Source organism: Diceros bicornis, chromosome 11, assembly GCF_020826845.1.
Source record: "Diceros bicornis minor isolate mBicDic1 chromosome 11, mDicBic1.mat.cur, whole genome shotgun sequence".
In the NCBI taxonomy this organism is placed as follows: Eukaryota; Metazoa; Chordata; class Mammalia; order Perissodactyla; family Rhinocerotidae; genus Diceros; species Diceros bicornis.
In genome coordinates this window covers 48,956,887-48,980,264 of record NC_080750.1, presented here as the reverse complement: position 1 = coordinate 48,980,264, position 23,378 = coordinate 48,956,887, and the positions used below count along the sequence as shown (strand labels likewise).

General features: G+C 34.3%; 1 protein-coding gene across 4 annotated transcripts in view; it reads left to right on the top strand.

The window, feature by feature from the left end:
- The window catches only part of FSTL5 (follistatin like 5), a 688,045-nt gene that overhangs the window by 450,682 nt on the left and 213,985 nt on the right, over nucleotides 1-23,378 (top strand). For all 4 annotated transcript variants that reach the window (XM_058550291.1, XM_058550290.1, XM_058550293.1 and 1 more), the window contains exon 7: nucleotides 4,084-4,250. In XM_058550291.1, the coding sequence (XP_058406274.1) occupies nucleotides 4,084-4,250 (167 nt within the window). The remainder of the gene's footprint in view (nucleotides 1-4,083; nucleotides 4,251-23,378) is intronic.

The window sequence follows — 23,378 nt, the reverse complement described above, 5'->3', positions numbered from 1 at the left end:
CGAACCCGGGCCGCCAGCAGCGGAGCGCGCGCACTTAACTGCTAAGCCACGGGGCCGGCCCATATTGTCATCTGCTTTTAATTGGTAATTTCTTTTAGTGGAGTAGAGAAGGGAAAAATACAAGTTATTTGAAAATATTACTGATAACATTTCTCTAGTCTTCATTCTTATAATAGGAATTATAATCATTATTAGGACAATATTATTATGAGACTAGTATTTAAACAAATTAAATGAAATAGTCAACATAAGTATATACTTAGGAACTTGAAAAGATGTAGGTATTTAGGAGAACATAATCCTGGTTATGATCAATTATGTTCTTCCTATGATTTTAGAAGAACTGCTTTTCAATCAAAGTTATTAAAATCATCTTCTTTTTAACTAATGTTTCACAAATATTAATAATGTTTTATTCCCCTTTTGTACTATTTTAAAATCACACACTATTTTTACCCAAGTTCCTGTTACTATTTCCATCACCTAGTTGCTTTTGGAATAAATGATTCATGAATACCTACCTGCCATGGTTGAAGTTGTACTCAACTTATACTTATCTCTTCCGCTTCAGATTCTGCTGGAGAAGACTTAACAACTTTTCATTCTTTTGAAAGTAAGCTGTTAATATTCCTCTAAGCCAAGTTGTGAAAATGAGAAAAGTGCAGAAGGAGATCCACAAGGATAAGCTATTTTATTTGCCTCTTAGCTTTCCTAAGTGATCACCAGAAAAAAGTTGGTCTGGAAATGGCATTAATAGTCTTCATAACATGAAATCAGAGGGAACACCACAGTTAGAGCTCTGATTTCTTTCCTTGAATGCCTAACAGGGCTCAAATAGGAAGCAAAGTTTATAGGTCAAAAGAAGTACGCAAGTGTTTTAAAAGACTCAGTACCATCTGTTATACCTAGCCTATATGGTTTTACCTTTTGTCAGAACATCAGATGACTTGATATTATATGATACATGATTTTATTTAAAGAAGATCTTTCAAAAGCATATTATCATTGGAGCTGAGGGGATGGAGAAGGGCACTAAAATGATAGATGTTATTTGCTGCAAAGCAGTTGTCTGAACATAACTGGCGTATGATGTTTGTGGGTAGAATGCTATGGAATGAAATATGTATATTCCATTAATATATATCTATGAAAATGTAGATTAACCATAATTGATAAAGAATTAAATTTTCAATATTTTTCTTTGAAACTCTTATTTCCAAACTAACAACTATGATCACTCAAATATACATAAACACTCAGAGACAACCAGTACCTCTTAAGATCAGTTTTAAATTGGTTTACAGATTGATTCCTAGTTATTGTTTCAGATTTTAATGTATTTTTAGATATAATCACCATTTCTCTATAAAATGAATAAATTTGATGTTTTATAAGCATTTCATTCACTAGCAAAGCATTTGTTATGAAATTTAGAATATAAGAATAAAAATGTTTAACATTTGTGGTTTTATGGGATTAAATATTTGCTCATTAATAACTATCAGAAAGACAAATAAAGATGAACATGAACGTTTTCTAAGTAAAAGAAATCTTGCTGCTGAATTTATTTAAGGAAAGGCCCACTTGATTTTGAGAAGTAATGAGTGAACATAATTGGTTTTGTGTATGTAGCTCTATATAATACGTTAGGGAGGACGTGAAATGTATAACATGAAGTAAGCAGGAAAAAATTCGAAAGAGTTTTCAAAATACAGATCATTATTTAATAATACATACTACTGAGATAGTTTTAAAAATCATTTTAAAATGTGATCTCCAAATTAAAGAAAAAGTTTTTTTCTGTGCATGTTAATATTCCCCGGGTGAAATGTAATTCTTGTTTCTAATTATGCATCCTCTCAAAAAATTACATTTTAGAAGACGTCTCTTGTAATGTTATGCCAAATCTCAGCATTTATTCTAAGATATTCATATTATCTAATTAGCATTATGATGTATAACTACCAAAAGCACAACTAATTTGAATGGCCTCAAATGTAGGAGGTTGGTAAAGAGATTCCAAGGTGACTTAGTAGCAATTCTATTTCTAAATGTCAGACTAGCCAATGCCAACATGCTGTTTTTAGAACCAGATGTCCCATTATCTCTTACACGATTTTATGAGGCACCAGAAGGTGAAATTCAGGAATGTTAATGGAAAATTATTAATAATTCTTATATGATACTTTACATGACGTTATTACTTCTCTAATGCTCTCTCTTCCCATAAGTTTGTAAGATTTTTAAAAAGACATAAGCACCACGTCTGCAAATTTCAAACTTTCCCTATGCCTATTTGTTCAAACATATTTTCTTTTAGTGATTTTATATAAATATAAATATATATAACTGAATCAGTATTAAAGAAAAGCAGATTGAAAATATTCCGTAGGTTCTTATTACAGGAAACACTGAAATAAAATGTGAATATGGATAAATGTCATTAGAGAACACTAAATTGTCAACACAATGACTGAATAAGATGCTTCCTACTCGTTTCTGTCATTTTTTTTCGGTAATGTAATGACCAAAAGAATAAACTTGGGCTGAGCGTCTGTCATAGGGCATTTCAATTTCAAATGCGTGCCTACCCCCTTCTTTGACAACACAAAACAGTGATGATTTACCTATGGCTTTTAGATTTAGAGACTAGATTTTATATAACAGAATGTATGGGTCTGTCTATTTCTGTTGATTTTCATCAGATAATGGTGTAGCAGCCAGTGGTCCATGACAACAGAGATCACTTAACATTAACACTTAACGTGCGCATGTGGGGGATTGTGTGTTCAATCCTGACCTTCTGATGCAAGGATGTCCCCATTTTTGACATTACCATTTGTGATGGTGACTAAAAGTCAAAGAACTGTTTATTGAATAGTTATATTCTATAAAATTTATTTGATCGTCATTTCTCTTCCTCCCTTAGAGGAATACACGATTCAGAAAGAGAGAAAAAGAAGGTAGAATGGTGAAAGGGAAGAAGAGGGTTTGGGGAGGAGATAGCAATGATTGCACCTGATCCTATTTATTACAAATTCAAAGCCACCACTTTCTCCACTCAAGCCCCGTGAAAAATATCAACCACAAGAAAGGAACAAAGGACAATTATTGCCCTTTCGACCCCCAGGGAAATTTGGTTGGAATAGTGATTTGTGATATTTCTAACCTGGCTGAGACTGAGCAAAGTCAAAATGCAAGACTCAAACACACTGTGGAAAAGATAGAACGTCTGTGCAAGACAGCTGAAAACTAAGGGGCAGTTTTCACATTGATGAAAACTGGTAGGATTATCCCAGTCATCTCTGGTGATAACGGACGATGACAAAGTTGTTAACTCCCATAGTTGGTAAGGATTGTCTGAAAACAGAAAAGGAAAGCCAGATCCAGATTACAAATTATATTTTCTGGCTCACCATAATTATTAGGAGAAATGTGTTCAATGGTTAGTTAAAAATATGAAAGACAACTTTAAAATTTAAGGATCAGGAAGCAACTGTTCTGTACCAACTCTGTCTGATAAACGCAGCTGACAGAATTTCGCTTAACTGCTGTTTGGTTGGTGAACGTCAGTTTTTCCTCCTTCACCTTCCCAAATAAATCTTATTCCTTTAGAGTCAATTTATGTTTCCCAGCATAATGATGCATTTTACCCATTCAGCTATGCTAGCGTTCTCTGAAGCCAGCCAGCAATGATCTCACCTCACCTACAATATAAATCTATCAGTGTATAAACAATATCATTTTTGTTTCAATGCCGATGACACACTACGTGTCAATTTGGCAGTTAAATAATTTATCTCTCTTTTGGGTGTAATCTGCCAAGCTTATTATAACTCTACTTCTGATATTCATTTCATGTTTAATAGTTCTTCGCCTCATGAGAGTGTTTGTCAATCAACTAAATTGAAATGTCATTCTGACCTTTTATTGGAAACAATTTACTCCTTTTTCAATTCATCACAAGCTTTTTTCCATTTTAGTCAAATTAAAAGCCTTAATGACTAGTATTCAGAAACTTTATACTAATTAACCTTACAAAACTACAAGCTCATCAACGTTACTGACACTTTATCTTTACAGAGGTTATCCAGTTGAGTCTGCCTGAAGATCAGAAACTAAGTGTTACAGCAGCAACGGTAGGACAAAGCGCTGTGCTGAGCTGTGCCATTCAGGGAGCACTGAGACCCCCCATCATCTGGAAAAGGAACAACATTATTCTAAATAATTTAGATTTGGAAGACATCAATGTGAGTACATAAGTAGATGTTGCTTTATAATTTGTGTGTTTCACGTGATATACTCGAGACTTTGTGGAGTCTGAGAAGCTTAATGAATATTGGATGTAAAGCAGAAGAGAATTATTTGAACATTGACATAGTCATTCTGCTGACTGGGAGGTGCCCTACAGATCATTTGAAATTATCCAGATTAGGTGTGGTAAGCAGGTTATGTAGCACTGTGTTGGTGGGATCACTCCAACTTAAAACACAAAGGTCTATCAGAATTTCTATAATTACCAATAATTAATCTCTACATATTTGCTATTATGGTTGAGCAACAGCCTATGGTTTGTGAAGTGTTAAAGTGGGTAAAGGCAGTTTTTGATTCAAATACTTCATAATGTATTAGAAACAATAAATATTAATCAAATAAATGGCTTATTTTTCTAGAATGAATGAACATGTTTCTCCACTCAGGTTCACTCCTAGAGATTCAGAATCTAAACTCAGTTCAATAAGGTACAGCTCTGAATGTGGAACAAAAACAGAAAAAACTGCAGGGTATTCATCTCTTCTTTCCGTGCTATCTGTTTAAAGTGAACATCATCCTAGATGATGAAAACAAGTAAAAATTTGTGTGTTATGGGATGTCCATGGAAACGAGGTGGGGCAGTCTTTTGCCTTAGTGATTTTGGGGTTTTATGAGCTTTTTGCATGTAAATTTTAGTTGTTTTTTATTATCACTCAAGAAAGCTATCACCCATCCACTTATTCTTTGCTGCTTCACAAAGAACTCTTAAAATGCAGGCTGGGGAGAGTCACTCCTATTTGTTGCACCTTACTAATATTCTGTTTAATGTCTTCAAATGATTAAAAAACAGAAAGCTTCTCCAATTTTAATTTTTTTATTTTGATAAAATTTTTCTAAATTTCCTTACATCTTGGAACTTTTCTCTGAGAGTCTATGGAGAGTAATACTTAATTCTCTAAGATATCAAGAACATTGTGCCATAGAACAGCTATAATCTCAGGAGCATTCAAGATTCTTTGAGAGGTATGGCCCTAGACAAAATTGTCTTGGGTTTGCTTTATGGGCTGTTATGTCTACAATTTGTCTTTTATTTTCTACTCCATCCTTACTTTCAAGCTTTCCATTATTATTTTCAAGAAGCCCTTGTGTTCTATGGTGCTGTGGTTTGAATACCTCAAAATAAGCTCATTTGACTTGTTTTCAAGAATAAGGAAGAATATGCTATGTGTGACATTCTGTGGAAAACTTGCAAAAGTGGACAAATTCTTGTGCATGATCTTGTAGATTATTTTGCTTACGTTCTAATTCTTGACTTTGTTCTAGAAACTTGAAATTTCTAGAAAAATGATTATAGATAAGTTAGGTCTCTAAAATATATGTAAATATTAGCTAAATTCTGGCACCAATTGATTTTTATTGGATGAAGTTATTTTTCATATATTTCCTAGAGCAGAAAAGTTTTGAGAATTTTAAAAATATTTCTAATATTTAGAAAGTTTCCATTTCATTTCAAGCCACATTTAATCAAGCATTCATAATCTATAGTGTACACATAACTACCAGCCTTTCAAATAAAACTTCAGGAAATATCCAAAGATATCTTTGATAGAAGGGATATTTATTCAATTTCCCAATACAATCCTGGTGTTTTCATTTAAGTACTATGACATCAACTGTCAAATTATGAAAATACATTTAAATGCATTTACCAATATAACCAAAATATGAATTAAAAAATTATAAAGTATCACTTTCGTGTTTTGTTTTGTACTTATTCCTGCTCAAAGTGTGCTAAAATAAGGACCTTACCATGTAAATAAACAACACATATGTGTGCAGTCAACTATATATATATATAGTGCATATATATAATATATATTTATACATATACATATATACATGTAGTCAACACTGTCTCTAGTGGACATCTGATGTGTTTTCTGGTTACCCAACATATTTTGAACACTCCTTCAAATATTTTGGCAGTGCTTTGATTTTTGCTTCCCCAAAGTGAAAACCAAGAATCTTACTTAATTAGCCTTCTTTGCAGTTAGGGAGCAGAAATATGAATAAGGCTCTAACAAAGAGACCGCTGAACAAGACTTCATTTCATAAGCAAGAACAAGGGGATTGCAGGTACTTTGCAGAATTCAAACTCACCATCCTTCCTGGTGAGTCCTGTGGCAGCAGGATCCTATTTTCAAGGACATCAGTGACAAAAGCTCTGGAGTTGGTCGATGCTCAGCTTCAACTGAGTCTTCAATGGGTTAGTCTCAATACGTGGCTTGAGCATCTTTCCTGGCTTCTCATTCCCCATGGCTGACACTCTGTTCTCCTGGATAGTCTATGACCTTCCTAATATTTCTATTAAATTTTTTTCTGCAACCCACCTTCTTGGCGCAGTTGGCAGCACATCAGTCTCATAAATTTTTTTTCCTGCTTAAAACTAGCTATAATGGGTTCCATTGTTTGCCATTAAGAATGTTGTCTAATTAATTTTTTGGACTTAATATGTTAAGAAACATCTATAATCATATATCCTTAAAGTGTATTTTTCATCGTTAGAGTTGGATTTCTGAGATGTTGAATGATCAAGATGATCTTACTATAGTAAAAAAAAAAAAATCCTCACCTTATTTATATGCAAAGAAGACTTTCAAAGAGTTCAGATATTAATCAACTTTTATACTCTATTAGTATATTATCTATTTTCACAGAAGTGAGCTTAATTCCCATTAAATTTTGTAAAGTTAAAATGCCTTTCACATCAAAGAGAATGAGTGACAGTTTGCAATATTCTTTCTGCTTCTTTAATATGTACTAGGTAGGATTTAGTATATATTTACTTAGTCAATACATGAATATCTTCTGATTATAAAAGAGTAATATAATATAGATGTATTTTTTAAAAAAGCATACTACCCCTCACCTTTTATGTCCAGTTACTTCCATTCCCAAGGGCAGAAGAAATCCTGTGAGTACACTTTTAATCCCCCTTCCGTGCATGGCAAATACAATGTTATTTATTTAGTAGAGTAGATTCGTTATTACTTCTCATTCTCTCACTACCTCATTATCTCATTAGCACTAAAAACAACTCCATGAAGCATTTACATCTGTGGGGATTTATGCTAAGAGAGTTGTTCACCCAAGGTTGGTGAGCTAAGAAGTGGTACAGCTGGGATGTTTACCGGCCTGATCGACTCTAGATCATGAATTTAACTGCTGTGCAGAAGTGAGATGTTCTGTGGTTTTCTTCTGCCCTTTGGAAAATATGTCCCAAATAATTCTGGCTCCTATATGTTACAGATATTTGAGAAACTCTGCTCTTATAAGTGAGACTGATTGATATTCATTTGCTGTTTGAAGCCTTTCATTATGCTTGTCTTCTGTTTTGCACCAAATGAACAAGAGGACACCACTGAACTACTGGAGGCAGTGTGACACAGTGGTTTGCAACATGGGCTGGAGATTCAGACTGTCTGGATTCCAATTAATACTCAGTCTCTTGGGAGTGATGTGCTCTCACGCAAGTTATTTAATCTCCCTATGCCCTAGCTCCCTTATCTGTAAATTGAAGGTAACAATAGAATGAACTCATTTTTGTATGAGAACTAATGAGGTAAATCATTTTAAAGCTAGTAACACTCTGAGGTGCATTGTATTATGTTCAATTAAACTAAGTTCTTTGTTTTCTCTTCTCTTTCCTCCTCCTCCTTCCCCTGACTTCGTCTTTCTTCTCTTCCTCTTAATGTATGTTTCAAGGAACAAAGTTCTAAAACATTCCTAAAACAATAGGAATTCAATGTTAGGTTACATATAGTAATAAGGGACTTTGGGAGCTCACAGGAAGTGGTGGAACCAAATTTTGTCCAATTATAGGTACTGAAATTGAAAGATTTATTTCTATTCAACACAGGCTTAGGAATCATGCTGACTTATCTCTCTGTTAGCAATCTTGTATTAATCCCTACTCTAAAGACGTGCCATTAAATTCACTCAGCTACTATACATTCATTCATTTTCCATTGTATGTGTGTCTTCAGTCCTCTTTCTGCCCAAATTCCTCATAAAGGTAATTGGCTTTTTTTTTTGCTGAGGAAGATTTGCCCTGAGCTAACATCTGTGGCCAATATTCCTCTTTTTGCTTGAGGAAGATTCACCCTAAGCTAACATCTGTACCAGTCTTCCTCTATTTTGTATGTGAGTCACCACCACAGCATGGCTGCTGATGAGTGGTGTAAGTCTGCGCCCAGAAACCAAGGCTGGGCTGCCTAAGTGGAGTGTGCTGAACATAACCACTAGGCTATGGGGCTGGCCCTGTAATTGGCTTATTTTGATCATCCTGTTTTGGGTGGAACTTGGCACACAAACTACAATTCTGGTATTATTGTGATTGAGCCTGAGTCCTAATCCTGGTCTGATCAGGTATGACCAGGGCATGTAGACGAGGAGCTCTGAGGTATAGAATATGACTCTCCTATTGACTTTACTTCTCTCTAGCTGGTTCCTGGTTTCCAAGTTCCCTTTGTTAGGGAAGCTGAATTAAGGAAGATGAAGCAAGCACAGAGACAAAGATAGAGATTTGAGAGAAACGTGAGAAAGAAAATAGAATTGGCTGACAGGATTGGCAGTCAGGAATGAAGGAAAGAGAGGAGTTGAAATACAGCACTGTTTTGGATGTGTTGCCTTAACCAAGAAAATTTTCAGTAAGCCTTTGGATAGTAAATTTTTTGTTTTCCTTTGTTTGTTTTTACCTGGGAGAAATGAGTTCTAAAATTCCTAGTCATTATTGTCTGTATCTTATTTATAGTATCTTTAGTTTTTCACCATTCATTAAGTTATATTATAATCTGGTCTATATTCAACATTGAAATCAAATTATGTCATACCAACCTAGATTTCAATCCTAGTTTTGCCACTTATTAGCTATGTGATCACTATGAATTGATTGAAGTGATTTAGGCTTTAGTCTCTTCATCTATAACAGAAGAGATCATCATAAAATTCAATGACACATACGAAGTGTGCAATAAAATGTTATTTCTTTTATCGCTACCAGTAGCTTGATTCAATATAATTGTTGATTATGTTTAATAACAAATGTAAGGCCCCATGAAAATATTATTTCTTTGAAAATAACCTGAAGTAATTTACATTATTATGATTTTTAACAACTTTACAGGTAGACTTGCTAGAAAAAATACAGAACTCCCAGGTAATTTGAATTTCAGATATACAATAAATAATTTTTGTTGTTGGTATATACCAAACGTTGCATGTGATATACAAAAATCATTCTTGTCTATCTGAAATTCAACTTTGAGTGTCATATTTAATTTGCTAAGTCTGGCACTCTATTTACATGAAACTCAAATTAGTTTGAACACTAAATTAGACCACTTTCCTACAAATGATATTGTGGCTTATATCACTGAGATTAAGTTTGAACTGCTAAGAGTTCATGTGAATTTAAACCCTTGGCCGTGTGGATTCCTATTGTTGTCTCATTCTTAGTATTTGTTCTGTGATTTTTGTTTTTTACATCTATCTAACCTGTATTAGTAATTGTGTCCAGCGCTGAGTAGAAGAGACTGGAAAAAATAGTGGATTATATGAACAGAAGTTTATTCTTTCATAAAAGACGCTGTCCAGAGCTGGTATGACTGCTCCATGAAACATCTGGAACTCAATCTCCTATCTTTTTTTCTGGCATTTCAAGAGCATGGTTTTCATCTTCAAAGTCATCTCAGAGTTCAAGAGGGCTGTTGGAGCTCCAGCCACTAATCTATTCCATCAATCTATAATCCAGGCTCACAGCAGTACAAAGCAGGTGAAAGATAAATGGCACTTATTCCTGGAAGTCCCACAACTGTTTATAGGTCACTGAGGTGTGGTAACTGCAATAACTGTACTAGGGAGGCTGGTAAATACAAGCTTTTAGCCAGCCATGCAGCTCAGCCTTCTGTTACAAAAGAGGAACAGGAGAGCAATGTCCACTTCTCCATATAAGGCAATATAAGAGAATAGAAGATGTTTTACTGTACACTTTTTTTGTCTTTCTGCATTGAGTAAATATGATTATCCATCTGAATTCAGATCTGATTAACTCTGCACACCATTTTTGTTCCTTTGGCAGTTATATCAGCCATCAATTTATTTCTTTGATTGTTTTGTTTTGCTTTTATAGGCCTTTCCTTAAATATTCTACCAACTATTTTTTTTTTTTTGCATTCAGTCTGATTTTTCCTTCTGATCCTTCTTAAGACAGTTCTATCCCTACAGCTTGTTTGAAGCAATTCTCATCAGGCGCAGTTGATCTCCATTTAAGGCAAAGCATTCTGTTGAAAAAAAACTCACTCATAGACAATAAAACAATTGAAATGATCATTTAAATTCAAATCAGAATCCAATTGCAGGTGTGGCAGCTTGCCATATTACTAGGTTTTTTTAAAATGCTAGATTTTCTAGTACATAGCTGACAAAACTAGCACTGGGAGATAACGTATTAAAGCATAATAAATAAAATTTTCCTTATATGTCTGGATTTTTAAAGCCATTAAATGCTTAACATAGAATATTATACCTTATTCCAATAAAAAAATGTTTCAGAAAATCTACTGTACTTCAAATTTAGAATTAAAATCCCCAAGTCATACTTAGTTCCCAGAGACTGAAAGGAGTGATTTCAGTAGTAAAGAATTCTGACTCTGTCACTCAATTTTAATATTTAAAGCAGTGTGAAAATATAACTTTTTCCCTTGAATGTGTGAATTTTAAAGTTCTCATACGTAAGACAGAGGCATTTTTACCCTTTAGGCTATTCAATTGTAATAGAACCCAAATCATATATCACTAATAAAAATAATTTAATTAGCAAGATTTCATTTTAACTTTTTAGAAACCTATAGTGTTGTTTTTTAATATGGAACATATTAGAGTATAACATCAAAACTAGTTATTTAAAAAGAAAGCTATTGACTTTTTTCTTCTCTAGACTATAAACAATCCATTTCTTTTTCCCCATCAACTAACAATGTAGACATTTAATGTCTGTAATATAATACATCATTCATCAGGTCATTTTTATCACTAATTCATTTTTAATATAAGCCTGAGGCTATTGTGGCTCTTAAAATCCAAGTGGAAGCAGAAAATATTTATGATTCAACATCTTTCAAGCCAAGGAAAGCAGGAAGCGTTGGCAAGGCTGAGGAAATCAAATTTCTTCCACAAATATAAAACATGCAACCTACATTCATTTTTCACTTAAATATATGTTATACAGTTACAATACTAATTGTTAAATTGGTGAAATTGCATGTGGTCATAAATGGTGCCTAAGGGTGGGCTGCTTTAAAATGAATATTATTCCTAAATTACTTTTTTCTGCTGATATAATAGAGCACTTCATATTACAATTTAGTTCTCAAAAAGTCTCAAAATTTGTAATTTAGAAAATATTTTTAAAAGTCTTTGTCCATATTCTTTTGGAATTTATTCTTGTAAGTTTGTTGTTAGTGCCGTTGAATCAATTCGGACTCCTAGAGACCCCTGTGTACAGAGCGGAACCCTGCCCCGTTGTTTTGCACCATTAATGCTGCACTGCTATTCATATGTTTTTCATGGCCAAGTTTTTTGGAAGTGGGCAGCCAGTTCTTTCTTCCCAGTCCATCTTAATCTGGAAGCTCTGCTGAACCCTGTCCACCATAAGTGACCCTGCTGGTATTTGAAATATCGGTGGCATAGCTTTCAGCATCCCAGCAACACGCAGCAACCACAGTATGACAACTGAAAGGCGGGTGGTGTCTTTCCCTAACCAGGAAAGGAACCTGGGCCATGGCAGTGAGAGCACCAAAACTTAACCACTAGACCACCAGGGCTGGCAAATAACATTACATAAAAATGAAATGTCCATGTGTGAATGAGTAGAAGAAATACATATCAGTTTGTTGAGTACTTGATAATTTATTTTATTTTTATTTATTTTATTTTTTTCCAGTTTTGTTGAGAAATGATTGACATACATGACTGTATGAGTTTAAGGCATACAGCATGATGGTTTGATTTACGCATGTTGTGAAATGATTACCACAATAGGTCCAGCTAATATCCACCTACTCATATAGAAACAATACAAAGAAAAGAATCAAAAAAGGAAAAAAGTTTTCTCCTTGCAATGAGAACTTTTAGGATTTACCCTCTTAACAACTTTCCTTTACATCATACAGCAGTGTTAACTACTGTCACCATGCTGTACATTACATCCCTAAAAAAGTATTTATTTATCTTATAACTGAACGTTTGTGCCTTTTGACAACCTTCCTCCAATTCCCCCTCCCCCCACCCTCTGTCTCTGGTAACCACAAGTCTGATCTCTTTTTCTATGAATTTTGTTTGTTTGTTTGTTTTTAGATTCCATAAATAAGTGAGATCATACAGTATTTTTCTTTCTCTTTTGGACTTATTTCATTTAGCATAATGCCTTCAAAGTCCATCCATATTGTCACAAATGACGGGATTTCTTTGGCTTTTATGGCTGAATAATATTCTATTATATATATATATACACACCACTACTTCTTTGTCCATTCCTGCATCGGTGAACACTTAGGTTGTTTCCATGTCTTGGCTATTGTAAATAATGCTCCTACGAACATGGGAGTGTAGATATCTTTTAGAGTTTGTGTTTTTATTTCCTTTGGATATATTCCCAGAATTGGAATTGCTGGATCATACGGTAGCTCTATTTTTAATTTCTTGAGGATCCTCTGTACTGTTTTTCATAGTGGCTGTACCAATTTACAATCCCACCAATAGAGCACAGGGTTTCTTTTCTCCTCATCCGTGCCAGTATTTGTAATCTCTTGTCTTTTTGATGATGGCCATTCTAAAAGGCATGAGTTGATATCTCATTGTGGTTTTAACTTGTGTTTCCCTAATGTCTAGTGATATTGAGCATCTTTTCATGTACCTATTGGCCTTTCGTATATCTTCTTTGGAGAAATGTCTGTTCAAGTCCTTTGCCCATTTTTAAATTGAGTTATTTGGTTTTTAACTATTGAGTTGTATTAGTTTTTAATACATTTTGGATATTAAGCCCTTATCAGATATATGTTTTGCAAATATTTTTTCCCATTCCATATGTTGTCCTTTTACTTTGTTGATGATTTCTTTTGCTATGCAGAAGGTTTTTAGTTTGATGTAGTCCCACCTGTTTATTTTTTATTTTGTTGCCTGTGCTTTAGGCATGATTTCAAAAATAATCATTACCAAGATCCATATCAAGGAGCTTTGTTCCTATGTTTTCTTCTGGGAGTTTCATGGCTTCAGATCTTACATTTAAGTCTTTAATCCATTTCCAGTTAATTTTTGTGAGTGGTATAAGACATGGGTCCACTTTCATTCTTTTGCATGTGGATATCCAATCATTCCAGCACCATTTATTGAGGAGACTATCTTTTCTTCATTGAGTATTCTCGGATCCCTTGTCAAACATTAGTTGACCATATGATTTTTAAAATTTTTTTAGTTTCAGTTTTCAAAGTTTTGGAACACCATGATATTTAAATAAGTTTATGGGGAATATTAATATAGAAATATGACTTCACTATGACTTTTTTTTCTTTCAATATGAACCTTGGCTAAATAACTATATAGATTCTTAAATTGATGAAGCATGTTTTTTCAGTTTTTTTTCATTATTATGTCTTTGAACCCATGGCTTCAATTACTATGCTTAAGCTGATGCATTCCAAGTTATACTTCTACTTGAAATTTCTCTTCCGAGTACCATTTTCTTCATTTGAATATGCAAAATTGAAAGTAATATCTTTATTCTAAAACGTACAACATTTGCAGTGTTTCATGTTCCCTGTAAACACAGCCAGAAAATTGTCTTCCTAGAGTTCTCTCTTAATTTTCCCCTCAAATCTAATCTGTCACAAAATTTTGCAAATTTAACTTTTTTATTTACCTTAAATCCGTGCTGTCATCTCATTTCCACTCTGGTTGCTTTAGTTTAAGCTCTTATAATTTCTCGCCTTCAGACTTTATCCTTGCCTCCTGAGACTGCCCCTTGACATCAAGCCTGCACTTCATGTTACAGCTAGACAGAACTTCATAAAATTTACATCTGACCATTTCACTTTCCTTTTGAAGACCCTTTAATGGCTTCTCATAACTTTCCAGAAAAAAAAAAAGATTAAAATTCTTTAGCATATTCTAGAAAGCCTATTTCTCTATTAGTTCTTCCTACTGCTCATCCATATTTACCCTTTACCACAAACTCTCCAAAACACTAGCTGTTCTCTGACTGCGTTGTATTATTACTACCAGTCTAGAACACATTCTTCTCTCTATTGGAAAAGCTTCCCTTGTCCATTTCATCTACGTAAATCCAGTGTGTCCTTTAAAAATAAACAAATATGTGTTATGCCTAAACTTGACTTTTTTTAAAGTTCTTTGTCCAGTAGCTACAGTACTTGTTGTATCACAATAAAACTATTAATATTCTTGCCTTTCTTGTCTAGACTAGAAACTCTGAGGAGAAGGACCTTTACCTATTCAACTTTGTGTTATGTAATTAGCACCATGCTGTCACATAAGAGATACTCAATTTTTAAATGCTTAGGAAACAAATGACATAGTGATAGTTCTTATATTCACAATTATGCATTATTTAGTTTATTCATGGACTTTTTATATTTAAAACCTTGCTAGGGATTTTATTTACTTACGGAAGCCACATACAGGTTTATCAATCAACTGAAGTTTATTGGCAATCAATCATTTAAGCCTAGCACAGCTCACCAATTTCTAGATTCAATTTCTTTAATAACATTCCTCATTAAGCATATCGATTTTTTACTACAGCTTCAATTTAATCTTCTGTCATATGCAGTAAGGTGGGCGAGAAAAAGATGAGAGGGGAAACACATATTTGGTCATTGTTTAATCTTTACGCATTCAGTAAATATTGATTTAACTGCTATACATTTCTAGGCACTCAGCTAAAGGCTGAGGATATACTTATAAGACACATCATCCCAGCCTTCAAAATCGAACAGATATAAAGAAATAATAAAAAAAAGAGCAACTGCGTTACGTTTAATAATGCAATATGAAACAGATTCAGAAGTGTATACATTTGTATATTTTATATACAAATATATAAAGAATAAAAAAAGGAGGTCAAATTTAAGTTTACAGAGTCATAGAAGACTTCTAAGCATACACTAGTCTTGTAGTTTAGAGAATAGTTAGATGAAGCAGTGGTAGGGAGGTATTCTTGGGAAAGGGTACAGCGGGCTTGAAATAGCATGCTGCGTTCGGTAAAGTACAAGTCCCCTGTTATATCTAAGAGTAAGCAAAGACAGTGGAATAATAAAGACTTGAATATATTAAATAAAACCAGGTTTTAAAATATCTGATTATAGAGCGGTACATCTACATTTGTAACATATAACACAGTGATAACATTTGATGAATGCTTAATATTTACCAAGGATTTTTTTTTTTTTTTTATGAGGAAGACCAGCCCTGAGCTAACATCTGATACCAATCCTCCTCTTTTTTGCTGAGGAAGACTGGCCCTGGGCTAACATCCATGCCCATCTTCCTCTACTTTATATGGGACGCCGCCACTGCATGGCTTAACAAGCAGTGCATCGGTGCACGCCTGGGATGCGAACCGGCAAACCCCGGGCTGCCACAGCAGAGCTCGCGTACTTAACCACTTGTGCCACTGGGCCGGCCCCAAGGGTTTTTAACAAGTGTATTAACTCATTTATTTCTCAACACAAGACCTATGTAAACCAACATATCTGTACCCATACACAAGATGATGTTTAAGTTGATTTTTAACTGCACAATTTCAATAATAATTTTGGTTCTCTTTATAGTTTATCTTTCTCCAGTCACTTTGGTCCATATATGCAGATTGAACTATAATTTAAACAAATAATATGTCTATAAAATTTTAAGCAACTTTTCAGTTCTATAACAAAGAAGAATAGGAAGCACCATTCAAAGGATACAGAGCTTTTGCCAATTGATCTTACAAACCCCCTAAAGTAGAGACCGTCATTTCACAGTAGACTTTCCGTTGCTCTCTAATTACAGTTAATTTTCTTTCTAACTTAAAAATATTTCTTGTCCGGCTTGTGACAGATATATCTGCTACAAAACTTATTTTTAAAAAACGATGGGAGGGGCCGGCCCCGTGGTGTGGCGGTTAAGTGCGCGTGCTCCGCTGCTGGCAGCCCAGGTTGGGATCCCGTGCGCACCCAGGCACTGCTTGTCAAGCCATGCTGTGGCTGTGTCCCACACAAAGTGGAGGAAGATGGGCATGGATGTTAGCCCAGGGCCAGTCTTCTTCAGCAAAAAGAGGAGGATTGGCACGGATGTTAGCTCAGGGCTGATCTTCCTCACAAAAAAAAAAAAACTATGGGAAAATTATAGTGGATAATTGCTTCACAACTACCAACAATCCTAAGGTTTATAATCAAAACCTCACATAATTGAAGACATAATAGATGAGGATTTTTAGTATAGAAAGACAGGCAATCACTTGAATAGTAATTGTTGATTCTTATTTTTCTTATCTTTCTCCTTTTGTGCAAGAAGGAAAAGTTACAGTTTAATCTAAAATAAAGAAACAGTATCATAGATATTTTTGTCTTGTAACAGTATCTATATAAACTATCAACATTATGCTTCTGAGTACTCAATGTTTTAGAGAGAGAAATTTAAGAAGGCTGTTAAAAGGTGATTAATCAAAGAGAAAAGAAGTTGTAAAATATTCAATTTTGTTGTTCCTTCAATGGTTTGTTATTTTATATCTGTTCAGTTAGCAGGGTTTTGGCAGAGGTTGGAGACTTACCTGATATTTTCTTCCTAACAGTATAAACTATTAAAATTAGACAAGGGAATAAAAACACTAATAATAAAGAACACCTTTTTTTCCCCCTCACTCAAGGAAATTGATGCAGAGGTGTATGGAATCAAAGTTATAGTAGTGACTCAGGTTAATTGGCAATTGCTTATAAACTACTGTTTTTCCTCCTGAAAATGAATTTTATTTATGATACATAACTCTAGTAAACATTCTCAAATTTATATAACCAATGTTCAAGCATATTTATATTGACATTATCATGATTCATAAAACCTTCTTTCAATGGGAAAAATGTATTGTGATTTTACAAGTTTTTTCTCAAAATAATAAACCAGCTATTGTCCAGAAGAAAGATGTTAATCTCTCTCTTATTTTATTCATTTCTGTTCCACTATGCCATATTTAAGTCTAAAAATTTGATTTGAATGTGCTTCTTCAACAACTTATCAATGAGTATTTACAGTCTACCTATATGTATGAGTTTATGGCAGGGCAGATATTTTATAAACCATAATTCTAGAGTTTATATATGTAATATTTATTTTAATTTATGACAAGAAAAATTGTGACATCAAAAATAATGAAAATCTTCAGTGGATTGCCACTATGTGCAGAAACAAACTGGGATAAACAAGGTTACAACGATATACCATAATGCACCACATAATATTTTGGTTAGTGACAGACCACATATGTGATGGTGATCTTGTAAGATTAGTACCAAATAGGCTAGGTATGTAATAGGCTATACCATATAGGTTTGTTACACTCTACGCTGTTTGCAAGATGATGAGATCACCTAATGATGCATTTCTCAGAAAGTATTTCTGTCATCAAGTGATGCATAACTATATTATGACATTGGTTCATATTTTGGGTTAAGGTAATTAGAGGGTCATCTTCTTGAGAGTGCTGTAGAGTCAATTCCTTGAGACAATATATCAATGATGTTACAGATACGTAATAATGACATATCTTTCAAAGTCATATTGGAATTTGTTGTAACACTCCCACCTAAGGGTTATTTAATTTTCTAGGGATGTATCTTTGTTTGTCCATTAACTACTGATTACGGCACAGACTCTGTGAATATGCATGTTAACTTGTATATACGTTGTCCAAAAAGAGATGCAAATGATTTCTCTTCTGTAGAAAAGATAACTCCAAAATAATTGTTTTGTTGCCCTGTAGGGCATTAACCACTTTTGTGTCTAACTTAACAAACCTATTTCAGCATGCCTTTCCCAAATTATATAAATCTCTGTTCCTCAAGTGGGCTTTGAACTGACTTTACCATCTCGCTGGTTCCTTCATTAATAAGATAAATAAATCTTGGTCTCATGCTCATTTTATAATTGTATAAGAATTGTGTTTTAACTCTTTTAAAATTACACTTCAACAATGTTTTAAGCCCCATACGTCTGGGGTTCCTACACACTCCAGCACAACAGTGTGGTAAGATAGACTTTTTACTTCCTGCAATTTAACTGAATAAAAGAGGCAGCTATTACTTACACAATTTAGTGATAAAATTCAGCATTACGAACAGCTTCTTTTGTGGGGTAAGCTTGGAAGGACCTTAAATATTTCTACTATTTTAAGACACTTAGAGACCTTAACGTAATCCCTGGCCTAACAGAAATATGCACCCATGAAATCCCTAAATCATTGGTCTGTCATTTCCTAGGTAACTAGATGCTTGTAAGACATGAAATCTCTTTAAATCACAACTTTCTTGTTTGTTGGAAAATAAAAGACATTCCAGAAAATTGCCTTACTGACTTGTGAAAAAAATTATATTAAATGAAACATATATCTTTAGACTAACACCAGATAAATAGTAAAAATTTATTAAGATTTAGTTCTCTTTCCCTCACAGGAACATTTACTCTATTCCTTTTGTCCTCACTTAAATCCCTTTGCTCATTTCTAATAAGATTTTATCCTATTACATCTGAATATTTTATCAAAGGACTGAAAAAAATCAACTTTTAAATAAATTAGAAAAAGTAGATATAACTCCAATGAATATTTCATAAGAATATGTAATATGAGCCTTCTAACTGAAAAACGCAAAACTAATTGATAAGAACAAGTTCTTTATATCTCAGCCTCTTAATATTACATAAAATATATTTTCCTTGACACAAATTCGTAGAGTAGAATATACAAGTAATACTCTGTGGAAGAATAGCCACAGAATACAATTATGTTAACAGAAAGGTATACATGGTCATATAATTTACTTAGAAAAAGATGTTATTAGCCTTTAGATGATATAAATTTTTGGAACTTTGAAAAAGTACACACCGATGTCTAAATATACCTTGCCACCATGTTTCCTTGGATCTGTTTCCCTCTTAAAAAAAAGAAGTTACCCCTGTGCAGGGCAACGTTAATCAGTTAAAGAGGGTTGTTTTTGTTGAAGTTGGAGTTGACCTTGCCACACACTAAAATAAATTTTATATGAACCAACTATAGCTTGAATGTATTTCTATATTGGAGGTAACTTTAAATAAGCAGTAGGACGGAATAAATCAAAAATTAAAGAAATTCCTTACCTGAGTTACCATTTAAATAATGTGCTGAAATTTCTTGTACAGTGTGCTTTAATTACCAAATTTATTCAGATATCAATTCAAATTTGAAACTATACTTGTTTTTTTTGTTTGTTTTTGTTTTTTTGAGGAAGGTTGGCCCTGTGCTAACATCTGTTGCAAATCTTCCCCTTTTTTTCTCCCCAAAGCCCCAAAGCTGTGTATCAGTTGTAGAGTTGTAGCTTTTCTATACAGGTTACCACCTCAGCATGGCTTGATAAGCAGTGTGTAGGTCTGCGCCCAGGATCCAAATCGGTGAATCCCGGGCCACCAAAGTGGAATGTGCAAACTTAACCACTATGCCACTGGGCCAGCCCCTGAAACTATAAATCTTAGATGAATAATTAAGATATACTTTAAAAATTTGTTATTAGAGTTTTCTGTAGTCAAAATGTGTGGTAATTGTGTATACCAAAGAAGGCTATGTGGCACTTCAAATGATAGTTATATTGTTAAATAAATATTATAGCCTGAAGTGTCAGATTAGTGTTATGGGTCACATGATTTTTTTTTCTGAGGAAGATTCACCCTGAGCTAACATCTGTGCCAGTCTTCCTCTATTTTGTATGTGAGTCGCCACCACAGCATGGCCACCAACAGGTGGTTCAGGTCCGTGCCTGGGAAATGAACCAGGGCTGCCGAAGTGGAGCATGCTAACCTCAACCACTAGGCCATGGGGCCGGCCCCAAGAGTCACATGAATTATTGATAGAAGAAAAGATTATGAATTAGTGGACTCAAAAATTAACGAGGAAGTTCACACTTTGGCCTTGAAGAATAAGAAGGAACAGAAAAATTCTAAAGAAATAAGCAAAAACTTTAATTGTAGGGACATTATGAAGAAGGCAGAAATGGACAAACAATATTCAGGAGGCACAGATTCAACCAACTCCATTGTCATAGTGGCTCTTAGAATAAGACGCCAGCAGGGAATGAAATTGTCTTGATCTAAATCCATACTGAAAAATGCCTTGGGGCATCTGATCAATTATTAACTTAGCCTGGAAGGAATTCATTTGCTTAAGTTTTGCTTGTTTGTTTGTTATTGAGCTAATGTGTTACAGAAATGTTGAGAATAGGCAGGATGACATTTTGTGTCAAATTACTATTAAGAGAACAGGTTTAGATAGCAAGTGAGGGTCTGTTTCTTTCACAAATGTATATGAAACAACATTCTGTCAACAGATGACGGAAAAAGCAGGAACAAAATAGGACTCAAAAACTTGGGTCTTAGTGACTCAAAGAATAATAGGACTATTGGTAAAACCAAAAGAATCTTGTGAGCTAATTTCCTGTTGGAATTAGAATATAGTTTATACATAAATATGTTGACTTTGAAGTGATCTAATGACATCTATAGAAAATAGGCATAATTTGAAGACACAGGATTTATTATCCATGTATATAAGCACTTACCTAACCAAAGTGTAAAATTATTCATATGTTCAATCACTGTTATTTACTGTTGGAGATACTTCAAGTTTCCAGCTATAATTATGGTTTTGCAATTGCCATTGTTGAGTGTCAGTTTTATCCTAAGAAATCCACTTATATCATTTCTTATACTTATGATGAGAAAGGTATTGCTATCCTGGTTTTGCAGACAAGAAAGGCGGAGCTGGAGAGAGCTGAGCTGCCAGATGTCATAGGAGCTGTTTGACACAACAAGCCCCAATGAAAGTAACACACAAGCCTTTAGTCACCTAGTGCAAAAATATAAGCAAGAGGCTAAATTAGAGAAAATGCTGACTCTCCCACTGTTCCATTTTTCCCCATGCAGTGGTACCAGTCAAGGGTCAGGCAGATCAGCACAGACATGGTGAATTGCAAGCCAAAATGAAAGTAATTGCTCACTGCCAAGAGAGGCTGAACAGAAGGGTCCTGCAGTTTTATGGTCCTGAGGGCAAGAGGGAAGGGTAGGGGAAGGTCTTGGAGGGGCAAAGTATTAAATACTGAGTCAGAGTGGAAAAAAGTGTCTTCAAGGTCCCTCCTCCCACTTTGCCCCATAAAAAGGTCTCAGCAGAGGTGTCTGAGGAAAGCCTCTGCCATAGGTTCATAATAAAGATGCCTCCTAATGGAGATGCTTGGGCTAGTGACACAGACAGCACTAAGAGCATGGCCACCCAAGGGATCCTGAGTTCTTAACTACAGCTCCCTTCAGACATGGCAGTGCACTGGCTGTGCACCAAGTCTGGGTGGGGAGGGCAGCTTTCCCCTGAGAGGCCTGCCAGGTAACGCCTTCATAACTGCCTGTGGTCAGGCCTGAAAGATCATATATAGGTTTTTAACCAGGAGCCAGACTCCTCAATAATTTTGGCACAAACTGATTCAACCCAAAACTTATACCTGTATGGTTTGGAAAAAAACATATTTTCAAGCCAGCTCTAATGGCCTAGCGGTTCAAGTTCGGTGCTTATAGCTTCGCTGGCCCATTTTTTTCTATTCAAGATGCTACCCTGGTTAAAAGCATTTTTAGGAAGTTACTATAACTTTATTGATTTTCCTATAATCTCTTATAATTGTGCTATTCCTTACTAATAAAATGTATGTTTGGAAATGTTTGTTGTGACTTGGGTTAGAAAACAGAGCTGGAGATAGCGATGTATGTGGTACATAGGCCACTTAAAAATGAGGGAGGCAGAAACTAGTTGTACTAGGACTTATGTTAGCTAGCCACAGGGTTCTGCTGCCTGGATGTACCATACAAGTCACTGATCTCCGGAAGTAAAACAAACTTAGATTTAACTAATCATTCATTGATACCATTTCTTTCTACTTTGTCTAAAATACATCTACATGCATGTTGCCTTAGCTCCCTCACTAAATTCCAAGCTCTTTGCTCACTAGCAGTGTTTCTTAATTCTTATTTTAACCATATAATAAATACCAAAATGATATCTGCATAGCAAGTTCCCAATAAATATTATTGAGTTGAATATGCTAAGCAATCAATAAAATATAGAATTTTATTGTTCCTAGAGATCAGTGACTTTTTTGTTACATCCAGGAAGCAGAATAATGTGGTTGTCCATTAGTAGTCTGAATCTTGACATTGGAAATGAGTAAGTGACAAATTGTGATCGCTTAAGATTGGAAAGGCCAACCTAATAAGAAGTTAAAAGAAATAGATTACTAATTAGAAATGGAAGTTTCAGATTGAGATGCATTATAAAATTCAAACAAATTTCATTGAGATTTAATGCTGTACTTAATGGACTGAAGTGATTTCAAATGTCCTTTTTGGCATCTCTCTGAACATTAAAAATAATATGGCTGTCATTCATCTTTGGTTAATCTGAGAAAGTAAAACAATTATACTCTGATATTATGTTTTATATATTAATTTTTCTTTAGACATAATTTTTAAAATGGAGCTGCCATTTGTGTGTTGCCTTTAAGCAGTTTTTATCATTGTGGCCGTATTTCTGCTTAGAGGGGACATTTCCACCTTAAGATCTTTAGACTCATCAGGACCCATTGATATTTTAAGTTCAATTTTTTATTGCTTTGTTACAATTTCCCACAACTAAAATATTCTCCATAACTCAAAACATAGAGATTACAGATTTTCAAATCGAATCTGTAAAATTAAAAAAAAAAATATGCTAGGGGAATCAACATTTGTTGAGG